General features: G+C 39.6%; 1 protein-coding gene across 4 annotated transcripts in view; it reads right to left on the bottom strand.

Moving 5' to 3' along the window:
• LOC311004609 (partitioning defective 3 homolog B-like) overlaps positions 1–25,854 on the bottom strand; it is a 199,565-nt gene extending 173,711 nt beyond the window's left edge. For all 4 annotated transcript variants that reach the window (XM_083996723.1, XM_083996724.1, XM_083996726.1 and 1 more), the window contains exons 1-3: positions 25,598–25,854; positions 24,328–24,553; positions 15,092–15,193 (exon numbers count right to left, since the gene is read on the bottom strand). In XM_083996723.1, the coding sequence (XP_083852849.1) occupies positions 15,092–15,193; positions 24,328–24,444 (219 nt within the window). In that variant the 5' untranslated portion in view covers positions 24,445–24,553; positions 25,598–25,854. The remainder of the gene's footprint in view (positions 1–15,091; positions 15,194–24,327; positions 24,554–25,597) is intronic.
• Positions 25,855–26,156: the final 302 nt, after the last annotated feature.

Genomic DNA, 26,156 nt, shown 5'->3' with positions numbered 1-26,156 from the left:
TTATTTCCATGTGCCTTTGTATTTCAAACATGAAGCTGTGAACATGTTCGGTGGAGGTTCTTTGTCCTGCTCTACACAAAGGATTGCAACTTTAGTCATTCACATGTCCATAATCTGTGACCATGTTGGGGATTATAGGGTTAATTGTTGAAAGGTTGTCCCCTGACCCCCAGACAGCTTATCTGCTCCAGAGCTGAAGGAGAACAACCATGTCACTTGAAACCATGCAAAAAAAATGACTTTTCTACCTATTAGCTTTTTCTATCCATCACCCTAAAGCAGCCTAAAAATGTTATATTATGTGTCTTTAAAGGAGACCTCATTGAAGGCCATTATATTTTCTTCATGCTGTTATTGCCACATTTACTTCAACATTAAACCATCAAATGCCAAGACTAGGTAGTATGATCTTGGCATTATGAGAATTTGGGGTGATACTGGAAGAAACTGAGTGTTTCACAATGAAGAAAATAGACTGTTGAGTTGTTGACAACTACAGTATGATGCGATTGTTTCAGCCCATGTTCTCGTTGCAAAAGACCATTTTGCCATCATCATAAACACCTTCTAAATTCCTTATGATTCCTGATATTATTCCTGTCCAGTAAAAAGTGAAAGCTCAGACACAGTGACTGCAAACACCTCTGACCTTTCCCCGAGCCTCGGCTCCATTCATCTCTTCTGCTGACTGGCTCTTACCCTTTTACTTCATTTCCCCCAGTGCTCCATCGTGCTGTCTTACCTCCACCTCCTCAAGGTGAATGACAGAAATTATGTGGCTCCTACTCAAGGAGCTGATGATCTGTGAGCTTGTATGTGCGTGTGTGCGTGCGCCTGTTTGTGTGTCGGGGTTAGGCAATTAAATGAGCCTGTTATCATCACTCACACATTCAGGGACAGGTTCACTCTTTATAAAGCTCTCACCGCCCAGCACATTACTCTGTCAATGTATGTAAATCTTTCTTCTAACTGCTGGTAGCTTTGTGTGCATTTTGTGTGTGTGTGTGTGTGTGTGTGTGTGTATATGTGTGTGCATTCAACAGAGATTTATCGTAGTGCTTGTGTGTTGTCATCACACACACACACACACACACTCACAGAGTACCTCCATAGAGAAGCTTTTTCTTTTTAAAAGGTTGGCATGAGATGTGGTCCTTCTAATATCTCTATGATTGAGGTGAGGAGTAAAGCTCACAGCCAACACAGAGTCATTACATTAGTCTTCCTAACAGACCGTATCATCTACTCACAAAACCATGAATCAAATCCGTCTCAACACTAACCGTTGTGTACTCAAAGGGACAATCTTCATACAGATCACACGCGAGTCTCTAGATGAAGTTTCAAACTAGCCAATGATCTCTCAGGTAGATTTTCAACACATTTCCTTGAACCAGCCCAAGGCTTGCTGCAGTTTAATGCATAATACCTTCAAAGATTTAGATGGCTCTGACTTGAGCCTTTTAAGTTATTAGATCAAGCAGCAAATTATGCTCTGTCGGTGTAATCATAATGAACTACAGTGTGAGACTGGCAGGTCTTCAGAGGTTCAATTTAAGGGATTTTCAAACTACCTGTTTTTTCATCCATACAAATCTGTACGCTGTCATTATCGCTGTGGATTCCACTGTTCTTAAACAAAAAAAAAAAAGAATTACATTTTGAATGAAATGATTTCTTATGATCTCCAATTTCAGGAGCAATCAGTTCTATGTTCAAGGCCACAGCAGGTAAAATCACTGGGATAAGAGGAAGTTCATTTTTATCAGGTCATTTGGATTCTGTTGACTACCTTTCATTAACTCAGCTTGTGAAAGGAGAAACTAAACCTGTGATTTCAGACAATTAGTTTGAATCACTCTGTTCACACTACTTGTACACTTAGACCAATTGTTTTTAATGTATTTATATGATTATATACCTTCAAATATACTCTCTCTGTTTGTCTACAATACTATGCTGCATTTGTGTCTGTCAGACCAGCACACAGGCGTATGAGATAAACCAATGCTTAGTCATCTGCCCATTTAGTTAGTCTATCCCTAGCACACCCCACATTCAGGCACTTCATAAAGCTAATTCATCAGCACAATGAATCCATGAGGACACGGACTTCATAACAATAACAATTAGTAACACACACACACACACACACACAATTTCATGCGTTATCGTGTAGCCATCTATTCTCGGTGGGTCCCAGGTGCAGTTGTGTTTCCATAATTAAGAGCCAAGCTCCATGAAGACTACAGGCTTTATCATTTATTACACTCGTGATTAACCCTTTTGCTTTCAGCGTACCAACCCTCTCCCTCTCTCCCTCTCTCTTTCTCTGTTTCATTTCAATCACTCTGTTGTTAACCCCTTCTCTTTTCTGCTTACAGTCAATCATCCGTATCCTTGCGGCTGGCTGCCTCACGCTGTCACCTCGTGCCACCCCCACACACCGTCACCATTAACCCAACATTTGTCTTTATTTCACCCTCTCTTCTACAATTCTTTAATTGCCAGCCTCCCCCTGACTTTCATTTTATTCACTCTTGCAATTAACCCCTTTCTCTCTCGCTCCCTCCCGTTTCGCCTCCTTTCATATGCTCTTACAAATTACAGCTATCTGTCTCGCTCTCCCTCTCTTAATGTTCTCTCCCTGGCTTTTTGTCTCATCCTCCCTCTGAGTATCCTCTCCCTCTCTTGCAAACGCCATTACTCAATTAACCCCCATGGTTCCTGGCTAAGGGTCAACATATGTATCAGGTCTGGATCAAATCTGTATGTGCCTTTGACAAATGAAGGGGCCCACACACACCCGCATGCTTGAACGCTAAGGTGTGACTCCCAAATTATTGGATTCATTAGAGGAAAGGGTGAGAGAAAGAGGTAAGTGGTGTCGGTGAGGAAATGGGGTGAGGGGAAGCGGAGCGAAGGAGGCCGTGGCATTACTAAAGGCTGGTAGAAGACTCCAGAGAATCAATCAAAAGAGATAAAGTGAGAGGAGCCAAATACTCAAGAGAGGAAAGACACAAAGACTGATGTAAGTGGGAAAAATATGGTGGAGAGAGGAGTGCATAAGAGTTCATTGTAAGCAGTTTGACAGGCGGTGTTAACTAAGACACAATGGAGAAAGTGTGAGGGCAAACGGTTGACAGACTGAAAGGCAGCACAGAAAGCCAGGGAAGAGTACGACGAGAGGACAGAGTGCGGCGAGGATAATTACTGTAAAGAGGAAGAGTTGAGGTGGAGGAAGGGTAGAACAGAGAGATGAGGTGAAGGTGAGAGGCAGCATTTAGGTTCATTATGGCTGAGATCCCACTGTTGTCTCCTCTTTATCCTGTCGTAATGAGCAACCCCTCAACGTTACACAGAGATAATGATACATGAGCCCAGCCCGGGTGACCTTTAGGAAAAATTTCCCATTAATTGGAAAAACTTGGGCCCCAATGTATCTTAAAAACATCAGTTCACTATTATGTTCAAGTCACACTTTTTAGGTTATTCTTCTCATTCTTAAGCCTAATTATGGGGTCTATCCAATCAGCAACTTTTGCATTAGAATGAGAAAGAAAAAAGCATGCAGTTTCATTTGTTTGTAGATGTGCCATTACTTCAGGTGCATGCAGCAATGTTGTACAGCATATTTTGTGTTTTTCTCCTTGGTTTGTTTGTTTATTTGTTTGTGCAATCATTAACTTGAAGGGAAGATGCACTGTTCTGTTTGAATTTGATTACCCAGATGAATTAACTGTAGCAGCCAGTTTAACATGATGAGTGTTCATCTAAGCCTTCAAAGAATTACGATGATCCATTTACACGGTTGTACATGTGTACATGCACACACATGTGCACACACATGTACTACACACACACGCTCACAAAGACATGAATGTGTGCATTTAGCAGATGGCTGGTGGTTAAGAGTGTGTGAATGATAAAATCTGCCCACTATTCCATCGCCTTGTCCATTATTCCACTCCACTGCTTTTGACAAGTGTTGTGCGTGTGTGTGTGTGAGAGAGAGCATAAGTATACTTTTGTGTGGAGCTTTCATCTTCATGTATTCGCATCTAAGTGAAACTGTGTGAATCTACTCACATCCCTTGTGTCGTAAATGAACAATATTAAAATTAAACCATTAAATTAACACATAAAAACAGCCATTTAATTGAGTTTTGTATATTCCGGTTTTATTGTTTCTAGCCATCATGTGTGACGGGGTTGTAAGCAATCAAACTAATGGAACATTACTGGCCTATTCAAAATGTGCCACACCAGTGATATTGTATTACCCATCTGTGTGTGTGATCAAGTGAAACATGACACGTCTCTAAGATATGCGGCTACGCGGCATTAAGGGTTATGTTTGAAGTCATTGTGTTCTCAATGAGTTATGTGGTTCCATGCGTGTGCGAGTGTGTGTGTGTGTGTGTGTGTGTGTGTGTGTGTGTGTGTGTGTGTGTGTGTGTGTGTGTGTGTGTGTGAGAGAGAGAGACAAAAGGTACACTGATAGAGGTGGTGAGTGTCAACAGCATTTTGACAGAAGACTCACTAATATCACACAGAGCGCTCATTCCACACATCATTCAACAACATGCACCCACCCACACAGTCTCCATTAAGGTTTACAGACAAAATAAGATTTAAGGTCAAAGAAACCCCCATTCTCCACTGTAAATCTCTGCAGAAGACACAACCTAGTGAGTCATATATCACTAAAAGCTGATAACTCCACACGTGTACGTACAGTCGGTGTGCATATGTGCTCCGCTAATATATGTTGACTGTCAATGCAGACTGATATATGTGTCAGTGTGCCGCCATTTAACAATGAGGCCATAGCCTCATCAAATATAATTCACAATTGGGCTAATAGCTGATATCTCTCCACCTGAAGAGAATAAGGTTTATGGTCGCTCTACCCTTCTCAAGGATACTAGATACACCTGCTCACATGGACACAAGACAACCCATCAATGAAAACTAACACATATGATGTGATTATCATATCATGAACAATGTCAGGCTACATAAGGAAAATGAAGACATGGTATGACACGAACAGTGCACAGGCACTGGTGTTATGGCTCTTGTACCCTTTTGAAGGACTAGTACAGTTACACATGTTTAACAGCAATTCAGTACACACATTAACACACACACATGAACCAACATTCATATCTATTTAGTGGTTTTCTGAATTTTCCTATGATGCTGGTTGACAACATGTTACAAGGTCACACTATGTAATCATGATATTTATAGCGATGTACAACATTTGGAGATGTTTGTTCTAAACCTGAAAAATATGAACCTGAATGCAACTTGACCAGCAGCACTTTTACTTCATTTTAAAACTAATGTTGCACAATATATGCATAGATACCCTGCAGTTCAAAGAGTGGGATACCTGACTTTGTTGGTACTGATACTTATTCTTTCGCTGTAGTAAATGTGCTGACCCTATTTCTCTCTCATGGGCAGTTGCACTCCTCGTACAGACACAACAGGTGAAAAATCATGTCTGTGACTTCTCAACAGACAACACAACACACAAAATGAAATACATGATTATAGTTACAGCATTAGCCTACTTGTGTTACACAGTCGACAACCAGGACAAGTCCACAGTCAGACACCACAAAGGCCAGTGTGCCTCTGTAAATAAAAAAAAAGGTTTTAAACCAAACAGACCAAGGGAGGCAACTTCCAACCTGGAAAAGCATCTTGCCAATATACATGCCAACCTCTTTAAAGAATTCAAAGTCTTTCGCCACACATGACCTAATGCTTTCTGGCCACAAGCTGTACTTGTGACGAGTCACAGGATGGAGTCCTCCAAACTTCTAGCAGGACAAGCAGGGGCTTCTGCTGTGTTTAGAGGCTAGACACAAAGAAATATTTTTTCCAGATCAAAAAGACCATTACCAACCAAATCAACCAAATTTTATTTTCTTAACATCAACAGAATACTTTTCAAGTTTAATGAAACATATTCAGTAGTTATAGCTCAGCAAGAGTGACAATAAACTATATATTTGAAGTTTAAAAAGTTCACATTCACGCTCTACAAGCTGAATGGCTTGATGTTGAAAAGAAAGACATGCAAAGAACATAACTGCACCAAGATAGACCCCAAGAAATACAAACCTAACATATCCCACCTCTTTTTCTTTTACTGCATCCATGTATATACACACCCACACACCAGGGCACCCAGTAAATGAAACCAGTGCAAAGTGTGAAAGCAATAAGCAGCACTGCTTTCTTTAGTGGAAGGTCAATATTATTCTCTACAGCTGGCCACTTCATATTAAGGGCTGAGGGGTCAAAGGTGGCTAGAAAACTGTTGGTATTGTGTGACCACAGTGTATGAGAGTGTGGGCCCATGTGAGAAGCCCAAGTGAATGAAAATGTGTCCTTCCTGTCCATTCATTTAACCTTTTCAAGATGATATCACACGTGAAAAGAAAAATACACCTGAACTCGGTTGCCCAGACTGATATATTGATAAATGTGATTGGGGCAGGCTGAAATAACAGCAGGAAGACTAAAGGAAAAAAAAAATTTGATAATGTATTTCATATAGCCTATATTTCTCAAAAATGTTCTCGAAAGGTTTAAGATTACACATTACATCTGCTCATACCTGTGAAATTAAAGTTTTTTCATATATTATTGAGCAGCTGTGTGTATATTTCAAATTTCATATCCTCATTCAGTTTTATGCAAGAGCTTCGACGCAATAACCCAAATGAGTTAGCAGATATTTTGGTTAACGTAAACTGACCTATTATCTAAAACCACAGCAAATGGGTTATATCAACAGAAAACACCTGTCTTGAATAGATAAGCTTTTCATTATATGGACAGAGTATGTGGTCAAGCCTAAATAAATAAATACATATACAAATATGGCTGTTATGGCACAAGGAAATGGAAATGGAGAATTCATTCTGTAATAAATAAACAAGAATTAAAACTTACTCAGCCACTATAACGCAGGGAAACAATGCCAGTAAGCCTTAATGATATACTGGCAAAGCTATAAAAAAATATATTATTAACACTTCACACAACACTAATATGATTATTAAGCTTAACACATAGGTTCAAGGTGAACAATGAGATTTGTTGGATGCCTGTCTGCTTCATTTAACTATCAGGTTTGGGGTAAATTGCCTGGGATTAAAATGTCATGATTAAATGTGGACTGTGTCAGAGGCCACCCACACAAATCGATGCTTCTTAATATGTCTGCATGTTTTTCTAATCCCTTTCGAGTCTCATTGTTTTGATCTGGGTCATGGTTCAATTAATGTCGACATGTTAACCGGCGAGACACACTGACACGCAAAATGCTATAAGAACCTTATCATCAACCACCTTAATGCACAAACACGCAACTTACAGCACGCTGCACCTAAGAACCCAATCAAATACTGCTCGTCTGTCGGGTGCCTATTGTCTTCATTATCTTGTCACGCCAGAATAAGCAGCTATGAATAATCACATTGCAACTGCATCATCTTTATGAATCAATACTTTAAACACACAGCCTTTGTATGTATGCGTGTGTGTCTGTGTGTGTCTATGTGTGTGTCATTTTCAGGGGTGAGGGCTGGTGCTGGGGAAGTTTCTGTCAGCAAGTATACACTGCACAGTCTTAATGTACATGTCATTTATGATAAAAACTGTGGAGGAGGATTATGGGGCATTATGCATAATAACCCTTCCAACAGGGTCATAATTGCCTCATTCTGACTGGCTTGTGTTTTCTCCCTCAAAATGACAGAGCTAAGCTACTGTAGGGGAAGGGGAGAGAAGAGAGACGGCAAGGAAAATGAGGCAGAGAGAGAAAATGGGCAAGGAGGGACATGACATGTACAGCAATAAGAGAGCCGGATGAGGAGTTGAGGAGGAGGATGACGCTGAAAAATGCAGATGTTGGGGAAAAAAATATTGGAGTAGCTAAAGAGTTGGCTTTTGTAATTCTGAAGTCAGAGGGGTACAATGTGTTTCTCCAGAAAGGAAGAAGTATGTATATATAGACGTATTGAAAGCATACAATACACAACAAGACACAAAGCTATTAGACTGACACTTAATGCCATTTAAAGAGTTTGACTAAAATAATGATGAATGGCGATGTGATTATTTCCCAGCTCCATTATAAATGCTATTACAAGTTCACACAGTGGTGGCAGCAATTAATCTGTAAACGATGCAACATTAATTTGGCCAAATTGCTTTTGCACATGCATTTATGTGTGTCTGTGTGTCTGTGTGTGTGTGAGTACGTACGTCAAAAATGGTGCAGCAGCTCCACGTTATCGTTTCTCACTCACTTGCTAAATGAACATTTCTGTGAGTCGTCATTCATCTGTATCAAGAACTATCACATGTCCACATATATGAATGTAGTGTGCATGCTATGACTTACAAAGGCAGCGCTCAGACTGAAAGACGGACACAAACGAGCATGTTTTTACAAAGCTGCATCTGTGAGCAGCAGCAGCAGCAGCAGCAGAAGCTTGTGTTATTTACCACTGAGCAACAAAGCATTCATGATCATGGATATTAAAAACCGTAGCGTGAGAGAGCACAGGAGGGAAGGGAGGGCCCGCTGATAACATGAAACCTGCTCAGACTAATTTCCTCATTATCAGACATTTGGCTTCTTTGTAAATGATTCTGCTATTGTAGTGACCTTTAATTATTTTAATTTAGGTTTTAACCAGCAGATGGATTATTTAAAAATGAAATCTGTGAGGGGTGGAACATTTTTATTGAAATAAAATCGAGAAAAAAAGAAAAAAAAGAAAAGAAATCCAGACATTTTTTTGGCTCATCCCCAACCTTTTCCAAAGATGTAGGCAGTGAGTGAAAAAAAAATGGGGAAAAACAAGAAGAAGTGAGCTTAATTTAGAGCCAAACAAAGCTTCAACACTGGTTACATTTCACTTCCTCAGAGGTAGACCTCCTCAGTGCTCAGTGTTTATTTACAACAGTTTGATATCACTGTCTAACACCAAGGCCTCATGGGTGTTCAATTTCTTCATCAGCTTTTTTCTAAATATAGTGTCTCATCTCCTCTGTTACATAAAGTTCATCAACGTTTTAATTTACCTTAGATTTCAGCCGCTCTACAATGAAGAAGACAACGGGAAAGCATCATTTATGAAACGGAGATGAACTGTCTGATTGTATTTTCCAGAAAAAGGTTTTGGCTAACTGCAAGACTAACACACACAATCACACAAAATGCACTGGCCAGTGAGTTGGCCTGAGTCCACCAACAGTCCATCTTAATGTCTCCAAGTCAGACCATTTAAGGTTGTTTTATCCCATCCAACAGACAGACTGTATAATCGCCAGACATGTTTCAAGTTTGATCAATTCAAAGTGTATTTTAACTGGATTTATGAGGCAACTTACAAACAGTTCTCCAGCAAATTACACTATTATGGCATTATAGGTCCAAATGGACAAAATTTCTCTGTGGAGGTGCCCACTGGAGAAGCCCAGGGACACCAGAGGTCTATAGTAACAAGCCTTTGTTTCATCTGATAGTTTTTGTAATAAACAAATCTGTGGCAAAGTTAATCAGGGAAGTCTACAAGAGTTTCCAGCTCATCAAATATACAGAGCAGTAGAGCAGTAATTACTCAGAGAAAATGATAAAAGAAAATATAAATCTTGATACCTCTATTAGGTATTTACTCTGGAGACCATTTTCATTTCAGACATTGCATGCCTTATGTTTCTTACTATTAATAATGTGGAAAAGAAAGTGTCTTCAACTCACAGAGCACTGTTTTGCTAGAAGAGGAACCAACAGGCTGTCCTGGTAAAAAAAAGCTATCTGAATGAGGATGAACTGTGATCAAGCCATCAGCAAGGTGCAGTGGATGTGTGTCGAGCAATCAATAGGATAAATGATGATTGGCACAATTACCCATGATCAAAGCTCAGCTCATATACTGTAGAGCTGCCCTTCTGGGAGCCTGCGTTGTTTAGTCTTTAAATATTTATTTCAAAGTAATAATCACATTATATAACTTTACATGAGTGTGTGTGTGTCTGTGATTTAGAAAAGACAAAGTTCATGTTTACAGTGTGAGCAAAGCCCAACGTACGAACCTATGGGTATGTGTGGTGACAGTAAATAAACTGGAGAAAGCATTATGAATGGGTGCTTACTGTGGTCATGTGTATGCAGGCTTGATGAAGAGTGTTTATGTTAAATAGCACTGTGTGCACAGGGAGCACATGCTGTGATTCGGGTGTGTGTGTGTGTGTGTGTGTGTGTGTGTGTGTGTGTGTGTGTGTGTGTGTGTGTGTGTGTGTGTGTGTGTGTGTGTGTGTGTGTGTGTGTGTGTGTGTGTGTGTGTGTGTGTGAGTGATTGATCAAGTGTATGTGATATTTATGTCCTAGAGCAAATGGCAATATCATGCAAGGCAACAGTGTCTCTCTCTCTCTCTCTCTCTCTCTCTCTCTCTCTAACCATCTAAACATACCCTGGTCTCTGTGAGGCTCCTTCTGTAATACCTACAAGAGAAATACATTAGGAATTACACTTCCAGCTACAAAGAAAATGCTGATGGGAATCCATATTTCCTGCTTACTTTTCATTTTCCTTGGCATAAAGCTGTGAGTGAGTGAGTGGGACTGAGAAACAACATGTGAGGGAGACATTAGGGTACTAGCAAATAGGAAAGGGTGGAGGAGTGTGGGTGGTGGTCCGAAGGTAAACTTGCATATACCTCACACAATGTCTCTTCACGTTATTTTTCACTATATCTATAGGTTTGTTGGTTTTTACCTTTTTCTTCAGAGGGAGTGTGGGGCGTGCTGCAGTATGTTTGTGCGTACATCCTGAACGATGATTACGGCTGCTGCAGATTATTTTCCAACAAGCGTTTAACTCTTCTGATTTCTGTCATTTCTAACTGCAGTTGTGGCATTTTGCCAATTTGGCGACACTGTATCATCATCAGCACAGTGCATAATGAAAGGCACTGCAGTAAAAAAAAAAGTGCTGAAGAAAAGAGGCTTAACTTTCCTCAGAGAAGAATTTCCTAGAAAAGGAATAGTTCAGACTTACAGTAAGTATTTGGACAATTACACATTTTTTGCTCTTCAGGATCTGTGCTTCAGCAATTATTCAGCAATCATAACCCTTTTAAAACACAGTGACTAAACTGCAAGGCTTCAAGGATAATTGGACATTTGTTCTACTTAAAGTTTCTTGAGCAGCTGCGTGTTGTTTCAGTGTTAGTTCATGCACAAAAGAGTTCACGTTGGTTGTCAGTGCTGATTAACAGTCAAGTTGCCGTTTGGATTGAAAAATTTGGCAAAAAAACAAGTGAAAAAATCTGTCAGGGAGGTATCAAAGTCGGGGTCCACAGGAAATGGCAAATGAGCTGTCAGACCAGGGAGCAAGTCCTCTGGAGGATTTTTGATTTGCGTGATGAAGAGAAAACAATTAATGAAAGCAGCTAGAGAGTCAAGAATACTCTTCAGGATACAGGTGCAGATAGTTATTCGTCAGTGATCGAGGGAGGACTCCATGACTATAACCTCAGATTCACCATAAGATGCAAACCTCTGGTGCATCTGAAAAACAGAATGGCCAAATAGCCAGGTTTGTCTGGGTTTGATCATTCAACAGGATAATAGTTCTAAACACACATGCAAATGGACCAAAGAGCTCTATGAAAGAGATACGTACTGTATATTTCTACGTATGTCTGAGTTGAAGATTACTCAGATACAAGGTGAGACTGGGCACTTGTAATATATTTCATTTCAAACTGCTGAAGCAAAAAACACAGCAAAAAGAAAAATACACAGTAACTTTCCAAATACAATCTGAATTTTGGATAATCTTTTAACATGCTGTGCTGCAGGGCTTTTGTTTGTTGTCATCACAGTTAAAGCTGTTTGGGACCAATGTTAGTTCATAAATTTTGAGCTCTCTCCAAATGCATCACTTGAGTATATTTCAGAAATGGATTTTTGAAACTGTATTTTTGACCTCTACCCCGTCTTCAGCAGACCTCAAAAATCTTCTGTTTTCTTTGTGGTTATAAACCTAAAGCCAGGCAGTCAAGTCTGCCTGCAGTAAAACACTCATCTGGGATTAGAAGCCATTTATTCATCTCAGCTCAGTAATACTATGAGAGCCTTGCTCCAGAATCCAATGAATATTTCACACTTTCATTTCATATGCAATCTCTGGTGCTCAGAAGTGTGTAGTGCTGGATATCATTCTATACGGTTTATTTCTCTGTGTGTGAGTCTCGCCATATGTGTGTGTGTTCTGGGGAATTAGTTTGTGGCACTGTACTTGATTCCAGTATCAAAATGTGTGTTTTTGTGGTGTGCATGTGCGTTGAAATTTGGTTTTCCGATCCAAAGGTACGTTTTGTACAATTTCCAAGAATTCACAGGATGTTCACAAGAAGAGAATGTTTGAGGGAATATGAGGAGAGAAAAATTGCAAATTGTAAAACACCAGTCTGTAAATATAGCATGCATCTTTACACGGACACTTAAACACAGTCATAACAATCATATTCATTCCACTAAATTCTAGCCTTGCTGTGGAAACCTGCTAAACCAGCTTTAACTACCACCATACTGTACTATTCAAATGATTCAAGGCTTATCTAATCATTACTTCTAGCCAGACAGCTATACTTCTCCATTCTGATATCAACCATTAGATATCTGCTTCCTCAGTCTGGCTCACAATGAAAGGTCACTGTTCCCTTGAGCTCTTGGAACATTTTAACATCTTTTAGCTAGAGATCATTTATCAGGAGACCAAATACCTCAAACAAGAGCTAAAAGACCTTTATAAGGTGATCATATGCTAATATTGTATTTTAAGGTTATTCTACGACAGCAAAAAAACACAGGTAACCTCAAATAACTCAATACTTTCTATTTTGCCTTTGAAAGGTCTGAAATGTAGATTACTAGGTGTGTCTCAAACTGTTGCTCCCTCACTGAGGAACACGTCATCTCCATAGTAACAGTGCAAATCGAAAATATGGCTCTATGCCAACTGTGGCCCAAAAGCTTTGTACCTTTAAAAAAAAAAAAAAAAGAAGTAAGACATCTGTGCTCCTTCACTCCACTATATAGACATTTAATACATTTCTTTTGTGAGTGATAAACTGGGATTTTTTTTTTACATTATTAATTACCATAGCTGCCTTTCCCCACTTACCAACAACAACAAACATAATAAATGAATATATATTTTGTTTGCTTTATTAGCCTACAGTACTCTCTTGTATACAACCAATCTTTTTTGCAAACCAGAAATGTTTGGCTATAAAAGCAGTGCAGTAAAGCCCCAGTGCTGCTGTGACTGTCTGGTGGGCAACTGCAGGCTATAACGCCTCTAGAAATAAAATTGACACTGCACACTACAAACAAGATCACAGTGACACAGGGCGAGTGGCGACTAGCCAGCTGTGGGACCAGCGCTCGGTGCTCTCTGAATCTCCACAAATCCATGGCAACAAGTTCTCATAATAGCAATCCCTTGGGTCAGGTGATGGTCTTCTGACTCTGTTATTGCTCCTGTCACTGAGTCATACGGCCCCTGGGCTGAGGCTTAATGTGTCATGTTACCTCCCCATCCCCAGTTTGAGACATCTGAGGGCTCGTCAGGAAAACTCAGTCAACAGGGAAAACAATGGGCTATAAATGTCTCTAAAATGTCATGAGGCAATTTCTTCGGTGTAAAGATAGTTCTCAGTCACTTTTCTGTCTGCAACAACATTTCCAGGCTGCAACACTCAAAATGTTTAAAACAAGCTAGACTCACAAAAATGTATTTCCAATGACATCTAAAAATCAAGATCCAAGCCATAAGAATGATTATTTTGACACTGAGGCTTGAGTCCAGGTTACAGGGAGAGTCTGATTTCAGTTCTGTTAAAGCCCCAAGAGGAATTGCCAACTAGGCAATTTTGTTCTTAATTAGTTCAGAGAATCTCCAACAGATCCTGCAGTATTCATACACCCTTAAAGGCATACACTATGAGCCAAGGACAGGGAGATGTACTGTACTGTACATTATATTTTCTTGCCAGCAGGTTCCACAACTTTTACTGGCTGTGACCTAAATTAAGAATTCAGTTCGGCATAGGACGCAGACTCATTAAACACGTTGATGCCGTTATAATGTGCCGAGCCACCAAGAGAAGGCTCAAGATCCATTGAAGGTCCTGCGCCAGTGGTTTAAAAAGCCTTTAATCTGGGTCATTTATCACATTCTAATAATGCCGGAGTATGTGAGAAAATCTGAAGAACACAAGACTTTCCAAGGGGGAAAATGAAAAATGACATATTCCTCAGGGGAAAAATAAGAAAAACGGGGAATATATGGATTGAGTTTGCAAAGTCTCCAAAAGTGAATTGCTAATGACACTGCCTAACGCTACAGGCAACTTAAAACCATTTCCCTTTTTGAATTTTGCTTGTGAGGCAATATTCTATCCAAGGGAGTGGCTTATAGGCCACTGCAGCTCAATACTCTATAGCTGAATAAGCGTGTGCGCACACACACACACACACACACACACACACACAACCCACTCAAACATGCACAGGCATATATACCTTTCTGCACGCACACACATACACACAGTTACGTGACTAATTAATAAGTATAAATCAAAAGGATTATATGCATTATATGAGAGGCATCAGGAAGGATTTAAGGGATAAAAATGGCTGAGTTAAATACAGTCATTTAGCAGATCTGTGGAGAGAACAAGAGCTGCCTGGCATGTGTTTCTCTCTCTTTATGGAAAGCCTGGCTGGATATTTGGTTAGTCACGTGCAACGTCTGTATAGTCTGCTGACTGGTCATTCAGAAAACAAGCCATTTTTAATGAATGACCACTGAAGTCTGACCTCTCCCATTTTAGTTCCACATCACGGGTCAGCTTAAAGCCTCATAAAATCACTTAATTGTTCACAGTTGCGGTCTTTTTACACTCTATTTGGATTAAAGGGAAAGAACTTACATCCTAAAAACAAAGGACATTAAACCCCACCATGCGAGGTCCTTACCTTGTCCTTGTCTTCCACCAGATCACTGAGAATATCATCAGGGTCCAGAATCCCTCCATCACAGTATTCGACATGGTGAGTCCGGAGCAGGAAATCTCCTTCCTATAACACAGCACACAACATATGAAAATACACAATTACAGGACATTCTGTAGATGAGCCTTAATAGCAAATAAAACAAGATACATCTGAAATGACTAAACATTTATTCATTGTTAGGACAGTGGTCCAACCTGACCGCAGTCTATTGAATATTCTGTTCCATTTTAAGATGAAAATCCCTTTGAAAGAGCAGAGCTGGTTAATCACCACCCAGTCTCTGCAACTTCCTACTCACTACTAGGGCTGAGTATTGCTACTGATTTACTGAATTGATTTGATTCCGATTCACAAGGTCCTGATTCGATTTGATATTGATTAATTTGGAGAGATTTCAATTTTAATACCAATTTGCTTGGTTATGAAAGAGGTTTCCACAAAACGAATGTTGCAAATTGTACAAAGACAGAAATCCCTAACCTTGTGTATTATTAAAAATATTCAATATTAAATTGACTGAAAAAGCAGTTACATTAATGGACATTTGACCGAACCCAGAAGTAAACAGTGCAACAGTGCAATGACAACATTAAAAGGTTTTTATGAATTGATATCGGATCTTTCAAATGAAGATCGATATACATTTTTTAAAACCCAGCCCTACTGCTGACACAATTAATTAATGTAGCTATATCTACGACAGAGCACACGAGACAGTCAGCCAATGTCTTGGCATTGCTATCTTAACTTGTATTTAAATGTACACATCATGATATGGACACACTGACCAGTGATGAAATGTTGGTTTTGTTTTTTTGTTTTTATTCTAATGGAGACTTAAATAGCAAAAGCAAAAGCTCAGAGCGACCATACATGTCTCCTGGTCTGGTCAGCAACAGCAACTCATTCTTTTTGCTTTTCTTTTATGCAGCCCCCTCTGTTCCGCCTCCCCTCCCATCTCTGCTCTCTCTGCTCTCTCTCTCTCTTTTGTTTCTTTCATCCACACATTTTCCACGTTTCCCCAGGTACCTCATACAGATTACGACTCCGACCTGGCCCTTTCTCTCTCCCTCCTCACTCCCTTTTCTCCGCCGCGTTGGGTCTGTGATTAATGACATCAACACTACACTGGACAGCTGACTACATGGAGCTGGTTGTTGAACAACATATTGAGACAACACACGCATCTGCACGCACAGGCACAAACACAGCCACATGCACATACACACTCACACAGACTGAGCCTAGGGAGAGGTATGAGTCAAAATGTTTCATAGTGGTTCTCCATTAAATCATTCTTTCAGGGTCAGGTGCTTTTCAAAAACTTCCCTCAGGGAGAGTGTCAGATGAAGCAAAGCGCTCTGTATCCCTGGATATCACTGGAAGTCTCAATGTCAATACTAGTTCCTAGTCTAAACTCAACTCTGCAACAACTTTCTGTAATTATTTGATAGCATAAATTAGCTGCTTTGTACCAGCAGGAGAACTACCTATTAGATAGTTTCAAGCTGTTTGGATATGTACAGTATACTTTTGATGTTGCAACACAACATGCGACTCAGCTGAGTTCATTAAAGCTATGGATGATGATCTTGGTGATCAATGACTGTCATTAATAGCTTATGCCTTTATCAATGTCAATACATTGGCTTGTTTTCCCATCACACACACTAACACACACTAAAGAGAAGAGAGAGAAAAATTATCATATCAAGCAGAGATTCAGATCCTACTACAATATGTGTATAAGTTATATTTAGTAAATATTCTTAATGTATTGGAAATAACAGTGTTCATTCAAACTCACTGATATTATCAAATTGAACTGGGTAATAAGGCTAGTATAAAGGTGAAAGTGTTAGTCATTCTTCCTCTGCCAGCTGAGATTTGTAAGTCACATACAAATACAAGTGTGTTTGCTTACTTGAGGTTAAGTATTGATGCCTAGTTAAATATAACGTGGCCCATGTTTACTCTGTGACATCACAAAACTAGATATTTCAATGGCTTTACACCCACACTGTTGCTCAGGACTCTCCTGTGTCCCTCCTTTCCTGCTGGAATACATTTTTATAACTCTATTGTAACACTGACTTGGCAGACACCCAGACCAGATGAAGGACAGAGATGTTCAAAATTAGCATTTACATATTTTCTATTCTTTTTTGTACAATGTTTATCTTCAATGAGCACTATCAATCAGGAATTTGAGGTTTATTAACTCTTAGCAGAAAAAAAAATAGTTTAATGTAAAAAGGTTTTGTATCTTTTCTGCCGTTGACACATCATATCTGTGTCCAGTGTTTTATTACCCCTTGGGCTTCTAAAATTTTGTATTTAACTGGCAAATTAACTATGACATGACAAAAAGACAGAATAACTGTATATAAGTCATGTTTTACATTCTTTATATCACAAGACTACGGCGAGTGCAACTCTCTCTTGGCTTGCTTACAACTATTATGTTTGATCTAACAGTCTATCAAGGGAATTTAAAAGTAAGACGAATGTGTTCAAACCCAGCTCTGGTTGCCAGGTTCACATTAAAGCCTCAGGGTTCTCTGGGCCCCAGCAGTTCACACAGCAGACTATAAACTGTGTTTTCATTTCAGTTAATATTGTGTTTTAGGGGTGCATGGTCCAAAACAAATTAGCAATTGATCGAATTACAACAAACCAACTGACAAACCCAGAGCCTCAGGGTAGTTTGCTCACTTTGCCCCCTTAGTGATATCAGTAATCTTTCACTCGAGGACAAAATTTTCTTATCCTCTATTTCTTGCAAAGCTGCATTATTGTCTAAGATTACTGTGGTCAACTCAGATGATTCTAATTAGTCATTTAGTCACAGAATCACAAAGTTGTGTGGTTCCTCATTTCATTTCATTTTAAATTGAGCACTTCATGGCTTGTAGGTATCAGCTATCCTGTAATGGACAAATCCTAACCCTGTACGTATTTCTAGAATATTGGGGTACTCAGACTTTTGGTGGGACACAATAAGGTATTTGAAGACATCACATGATATGATTATTCTGTCTTTCATATCCTGGTGAACTTTATATTTTTTTGTTAAGGACTAATGGTAATGCAATGAGACGTGGTTTAATGTAAAGCTTAGAAGAACCATTCATAGCGTCACAAGCTGTGTAACTATGAACAGGTACAAACGGCGTCGTCTTGACATCTTGCTTCTACCTTGCTCTTTACTGGCCTCATCGTTTTTAAATCCAAAATGCAGACACACATTTGACTATGTTGAGTCATTTCTGCCAATGTTTTTCAGAGGCGTGTGCAGCTAATTTATATATACACCGGACTGAACCTATGGTGCTGCGGCTGCAGATGGTTTCTAATATTACTTAACCACCTTTCATACAGTGGCAAGTTTGCACTGATTTACTAATTCTGCAAACTACAAATAGTTCATTTAATTTTATAAAAAATCATGGCAGACAGGATACCACTGTGATTGTTTCAGCAGCTCTACACCAACACTCACATGACCACATTGTGACAGTGTTACAAATCCACAGAAGAGTGTAAAAGATATATCAAAATATTTTGGGTCTAATGAATTTATATTAGAATATTCAAATGAAGACAGATGTTAATACGAGAAGAGATTTTTTTCAACCCAGATTTATTGTTCACTATAAACTACATGTATTAAAGAGACAAATTAAAGCATCAATCACGATATAGATGATTAATTGATAATACTTCATGAAAATGTTTAATAAAAAAGTCTTTGGGTTCAACAGTACAATAAGTAACAGTTTGAAGTTGATTTGTTTTCAAAACACATTGTCTCTTTGTGTTTAAATCTGATCACTACGGATTTGAGTCAGAGACTGGAAACGCAATCAAATGCATGTTTTCATTGCAGCAGGAAAAAAACAGTGTACATAGTGATTAAAAGGTAAAACACCAACATCCAACAGCCTGAATCCTTTAATGATCAGCTGCTTTTTCTAGGTCAACAACACCCTGTGATCTCTTGTTACAGTGGACAAGTCGAGAAGACAAGATGGAGGGGTGGAGAGATAAGAGCTGGGGGCGAAATCATCAAATCTGATATGCACGGGGTGAAGATGTATAATGTGTTACATGTTTTTTGAGGAAGTGCAGAAACCCTGTAACTCCAAATCTAAGAGTTTAAAACCTAGAGGGACACTTGGATTTTGTAGGAGTTAAGATAAGAGTTGTAAACACACTGATCTAATCTGAAAATCAGGGGGATTAGTACTTAATACAGTGTTTTGCTTGATGCTAATTCAGATACTAGACGGTCTAGGTATTTAACTCTCAGGACATGATCTAGAAAGGAGTTAAAACACTACGTAGATTATTCAGTGTTCGGTATGCGTGTAACGACCCCACCTCACTCCCTTTCTTCATCTCAGCAGCCAGCCTTTTACATGTGCTAGCTGACACAAAGGTTTGGTATGCATGCTGCTGTCAAAGCTGAGGGCAGTGCAAGGAACTGGACAGTAAGTAAGTAAGTAAAATGACTTACTTACAGAGAAACAGTGATCCAGGGTTAACTTAAAGCACACTCTGGAGCTCTAGCAGTCAAATGTAAAAAGCACACTTCATGCTAAATACTGCAGCAGGTTCAACCTGAGGTAGTTAACATCTTTTGATTTTAAAAAAATGCATTTCCAACATTTGGGTCCTGGGTCTCAGAGATCTAGAAGTATTACAGTTTTAATCCATATCATTCCACATATGCCAGTTTTATATTGCTGGAGCAGTGGAGCCCCTCTGTCTGTCATAACAAACACCATTCTGTAGCGTCAGTGAATACTCATGAATCACATGCAATCTGTGGAAAAATAACAAAATCTGAGTTGCATTGTCCCTTGACCCATCTCACCACCCAGCAGTAACAAAGCTTGTCTTCTTGCCAGTGGCAGTGCCATGGTAACCATTACCCAGGCTGTTAGCATTTCAGCATGCCACATCTCGGATGGTACAAGCTCAGTCCTCACTCAACTAGTCAGGTTTCTTCATATTGATGCTTCAAAATCAGATTTCATGGACACCTTATAATGGTAAACAGCAAATGTAAGCAAATTTTAGAATTTATTATCCGTGACGACCTGAAAACTAACAGCAATATTTCTTAGATATTGATTATCTAACAATATGGCAAGCTTGTCAAGTTACTGTTTAATCTGATGAAGCATGTGCACCACTGTACAGAACAGAATAGAATAGAATAGAACAGAACAAAAGAGAATAGAATAGAATAGAACAGAGCAGAACAGAATAGAATAGAATAGAATAGAACAGGATAGAATAGAATGGTCAAAGTCCTGCAGGGAGGGTGGCACGCGTCGCCTCACTCCTCCCTCCCTCTTAGGAGTAATTGCATGAGCTCTGGCGTGAGGCCAGAATGCTTTTACGATTTTATCAGCTTGTTGGGCCACGCCTCATCAGCATTCCTACTCTGGCTAATGAAACTACAGCACACACCCACATAGGCAGGACCCTTCTGATACACATCCACCTAACAATTTCAAAGTGTGGGTATACACATGCGATATACAGCATCGGATTACAAAATCAACTTTCACCGTGGGTTTGTGTACCTTTGGCTGTTTGATATTACACAGAAATACAACCTACGTCTTGGCAGACACTGAACATAGAGCCACATAAACAGGCATCCATGATCACGCAACTACACACTGTTTGGCCAAGGGTAATTAAGAAGACTGTCAACAAGCTGATAACTTCCTGACAACTCCCCACAAAAAAACAAAAAGGCTTCCTCCCTCCTTCCTCTTTCTCTAACCACTCTTCCTCTTCGAGATATCTCCCTTCTTTTGCATTTATAACCTTTGTTCCTTCCAAAGTTTCATTCATGTCTTCCCCACTGCCTCTCTACAGTACATGAACCTCACATATGACTGTTCCTGTAATACCACTTTCACCCTCTATTTCTCTACCCCGTGTGCTTTGCTTTCACCTCCACTCATCAAGAGAATAAGAGAAAGTAATATAGCTGTCAGTGAGCTGTTGTAAAACAAATAGCCTAATTACAGATAATGTACTGAGTTAGGAGGGTGACAATTAACCTAATGCTGTCACACAAGCTGAGTGACAGGCAAACTAACTCACTGACTAGTCCACAAAGAAACTTCTTAAAGGCCAAATATCAAGATAAGCAATTTAAATTCTGTATCTAGTTAACTCCATTGTGCTCTGTATGCCATCTGCAGTCATTCACATCTTGAAATTATGATACATGTTTTCCAAATCCAAGGGAATTAATGGTTGGCCAATAAATAATCTGTCAAACAGAACCAAAAAAGCAGAAAAACGTATAATCTTAATAATGCTTTTCAAACCTGCTTCACTGTTGTTGTTTTTTCTCATAGTAAGATATATCACTGTGATAAGCCAATGATTGGAAAACATTATGAATGAATGCATCACAAAAATTGCCAGAATTCATTTTTTATACTATTTAATAAAATGAGAGAGAGATGAGTAGAGCTTTAGAGCTGAGACTCTACAGGATACACATTAGAATAACAAAGGGCAGGTGCAACCTACATACTGAAACATCAGCACTTTCTTATTGTCAATCACTTTCTAATCCCATTTGTCACTCCTGTGCCACCTTTGGCTTCATACTGGGTAACACAAAAGGCCATAGAATTCTAATAATTCAGGTGTAATCAATGTGAAACTGGGATTTAAAAAAAAAAAAATTAAATGCACCTAAAATACTAAATAAATCCTCTCTGGAACTGAAATCTCTTAAATTTAACACTAAACCTTGTAGATTACCGACTTATTTCAAGATAACTAAAACGTAGCTTTAATGACTATTTTCAGCGTTCGCTCCTCCTAAGCAACGCTGTGGGAACTCAACAAAGCAGCTGATAAATGGGACAGCTATGGCTACTTAGCTACAGCAGTTGCAGGCTGGAACATGCAAGATAATAAAATGTTTTTAGTACAAACAGCATACTTTTTAAGTAGGATGAGGGAGTTAGGGAGGAAGGGGAGAGAGGGAGACAGTCTCAGTGACTATTTAAAAACAGGATAGCACTGGGAGGGGAAATTAGCGCCTGGACAGCTCTGTAACATACACATATCCTGGTTTTCTAAACATAAAACACACCAACAACCGTGATAACACAACACTGCACATCAGTGTTGTATTGCAATGACATGGGTAGCAATAGAAACAAATATGTAAAGAAGGAAAATGAGATTAGATTTAGCAATTAAAGAGAGGAAGAAGGAACAAGAGGGTGGTAAGATAAAAGTGAACACTAATAAAAAAGGAGAACATTAAAAATGTGAAACAATAGATAAGGAAAAGACAAGGATGCCAAAATGATCCAAAAGGAAGAACAATGAAAATATAGCTTAAAAAAAAGAGGCATGTCAAGACAGTAAGAGAAGGAGGGATTGGGAAACGCTGACAAAGGTGTGGGAAGAGAGAAAGAAAACAGACAGCGAGGTTACGATAAAGAAGAGGCACCGTGGGAGAGCAATCCAAAACACACACGGTGTGCATGTGCTTAACAAGGCACTTCATTCACAGGCAGGAAACACAGTATTTAAACAATGAGAGAGCTGATCGATAGAGCAGGGAGGTGCATCGTTACACACGGTGCAGCAGGAAAACACCCTGTCACCTTGTCTCTCAGTAAACATTACGAACACCTACAACCGCAGTTGCATTCAAAATACATTTTCGTTGGTAAATCAGTGTATCTCCTACCTGCTGGACAGCAACCCTTACATTAGTGTTACATCCGAGGGGCAAAGCAAATCCAAAGGCAATTTGGGGGGGCAACATCATGATTTGTTAGCTGTTGCTTAGTCCCATCTGTGATATGAACCTTCCACACGTTACTCTGTGTGTTGCGATTCAAGTCACGGGTTAGTATACAGATTGTGGAGTGTACAGGACTATCTGCTGCTGCAATTTTCTTCAATCTGACTGTCCATGTTGTTACTTTTTAGAGATTAGAGAAAGCCTCTCATTTGAGGAGTTCAAATGACAAGTGAAGGTTGCTACTGTGTGCAGGGTTATGAGGGAGGTGAAGTGGAGATGTACCAGTCAGAAAGAAAAGGCTGATAAATAAGATGAAGGAGGCAAAACACACAAGAGCACTCAGCGGGGAGGAGGAGTATGGGTAGATGAAAGGAGATTAAGAGGCTAAAAAGGTAGAGAGACTAGGAAAAAGAGAAGGATGGAAATAATGAGGGCATCTCCAAGTGCTGACTTTGTGTCTGTCTCACATAAACACAAGCATAACTTCAACATTTCTCCCTCAATCACAACCGAGGCCAGCTATCTATATGACTGGCGTGCTCTTTGAATAATGGAGCCAATATGAAGCCAGTCACTGAGAAGATTTGGTCGTCTGATGGGGGTCACAGAGTTCCCGTCCTAAGAGCAACGCAGGGAATCAACAGCAGTCATAAAGGAATCGCGGGAGGGAGATATTTGCATTTTACACACACAACCAAAGTGGGATTGACTCGTGCCTGCACCCGTCTGGACCATCACAATTCACATCAGACATCCGTTTTAATTTTTCATACAAGAATTATGGTGAACTGGACCTCCTGGCTTTATCTAATTTCCCAAGACTTTGGGATGTGAAAATCATATGGTCCTTTCATGATATAAAAATGACAGAGCTTTCGATTATTCTTTTATGACTTCAGGGAAAACCTCAAATATTATGAAAGCACTGCTTCATAAAAAGTTATCTCGCCTCTTTTCTAAGTCTTTCAGGAGTTCATGAAAATCTTTACACATTATTACAAAACTACTTCTTACAATTAATAATGTAGCTAACCGGTGGCTGGAAGGTCAGGAGAACTCAAAGAGAGATAGAATTAAATTTATTCATGCTTTTGTTCGTGTTCTTGAGCTCACTGGACTATCTGTATCAATGACAATGAAGTCTTATTCTACCACATTTGGGCCACAGAAAGCTTAACAAATGAGCAGTTTAATGAAGAAAACATGTCATAACGCCTTCTTACTGTAGGTGATCTACCAGCCTGACATATTTGAGAAACAACAATAATTCTTCATGCTAATATTTGCACAAAGAGCAGTTGTAGCAAAAAACTGCATCTTAAGTCACAACATAGGCCTAGCTGTTCATCATGCAAGTCTAACTTCAACCATTTCAACATCTGAACCGTACCTGTTCCAGGAGTTTTCTGTATCTCTGCGTGGCTTGCTGGATGAGGTCCCTCACAGTCCAACCGTCCTTGCAGGGCACGACAACCCCTGTCTGCCCAAACGTCACTGTCACTTTCATCTTGGCACTGTCTGCTTCATCCAAGGTGAGGGTCCTCTGGTTATAAGTGATGAACAGTGGTGATAGTGACGCAGGAAGGCTCCAAATTGTAAAATGTCCCCCAGAAAGTCTTGATGAGAAGGCAGGGATGTGATGAGCCCAAAAAAAAAGGTAAACAAAAATGGTGGGAGAAAAAGCAGAGAGTAGTTTAGGGTCAAAATCTAACAACACTTGCATCTAGATAAAGTTAATGACCTGATGCAACACAATGTCAAGTGGTGTAACCAGTATTTCTTCATGAAACTGTGACTATATACAGGAAAATAAATTTGGACTCAAATGTGGAATAAATGTAATTCACTTTTGTGATGCAACACTATGTTTCTTGACAAATTTTAGGCCTACATCATTTGTTGCATTGTTTAGAAGAAAAGATGTGTTTTTAGGTTAAGTCCTGCTCAGTGTCAAAATGCATAAAAATTTATAATAGATATATAATAATTGATATATAATCTATTTCAAATTAATGTTAAGAAAATGTACTTTTTATTGCTACTCTTAAATCCACTATAGTTGGATCAAATGACAAAAGCCCCCACATGAATACAAAATGCATATTTTAACAAATCTTATGCTTTTAAAACCTTTTTTTTTTAAAGATATTTTGGAATTGCTCATCTTGCCAACCTTTATTTGTCACTGACTCATATGAAACTCAAGTTTCTTCATAAGACACACACATCATCACTCTGGTCACTGAGCTCCTTCTTAAAATTGACAGTGCACGTCTACCAAAACAAACAACAATGCAACTGATTATAATGTAAGCAATATATGCATTACATTAAACGCACCACAGTCTTTTCATGTTAGAGTTGCGTTACCACGAGTGTGTGCGCTGTGTCATTCCTCCCAGAGAGAGTTAACTGACTGTGTCTGTAAGTTTACCTGAGGAGCGTTAGCTGCCTGTCAGCTAGCTACAGCTGGCTAAAAGTAATTAGCCTGGTATGTAACCTGGCCCCGGCTAAGAGAGCGAGCCGTGTTAAGAAAGCATTCCCTTAACGAAACCACGCGCCCTTCCCCGCCACCAAACAGCTTCTTTGGACAAACAAGAAAAACAATATCAAAACTTTTGACATAGTGTAAACGAGCCACGCTAGCTCACGTTAGCCACCTTAGCTGAACTTTGGAGGGAGGGATGCAGTCGCTCGGGCATCATTCCACAAGTTTTCCCTCTCGGAAGTTTCCCTTTCTCCGAGCGGTCAGTAGCATCCACTTCATCACCGACACACACAGTGTGACAACGTAGACGTTGTTTTCATATTCAGGGACGGACTGGAGGAACTTTAAACGCCAAACAGACCACTTCACTGTGTTGGAAAAGTTTTGAGATGCCTTCACTGTCGTCCGCTCCTCCTGGCCAGTTCCTGACCAGCTCCTCCACCGCTTGTTGCTGTCACATTCTTAAAGGAGACCCGCTCTATTTATTGAGCGAAGAGATAATGCTCAGTTCATGGAGCCACATCACAGTCAGGGTTCTGAAAGTAAAGTATGATATAGAATAGGCTACATCAACTGTTGTAGAGGTAGAAAATGTAGGAATATCTATTTTACAAAAACAGCACTGTAGTTCCATGAAAATGATCCAGGTTAATGAGTTACACACAGATAGGTCTACAACACTGGTGTAGGATCAGTAGTAGCCTACGTATGTGGCAAATGTGCCAGCATTG

The sequence above is a fragment of the Trachurus trachurus genome (genome assembly GCF_905171665.1).
Source record: "Trachurus trachurus genome assembly, chromosome: 21".
Classification (NCBI taxonomy): domain Eukaryota; kingdom Metazoa; phylum Chordata; class Actinopteri; order Carangiformes; family Carangidae; genus Trachurus; species Trachurus trachurus.
This window is presented reverse-complemented; position numbering and strand designations above follow the sequence as displayed.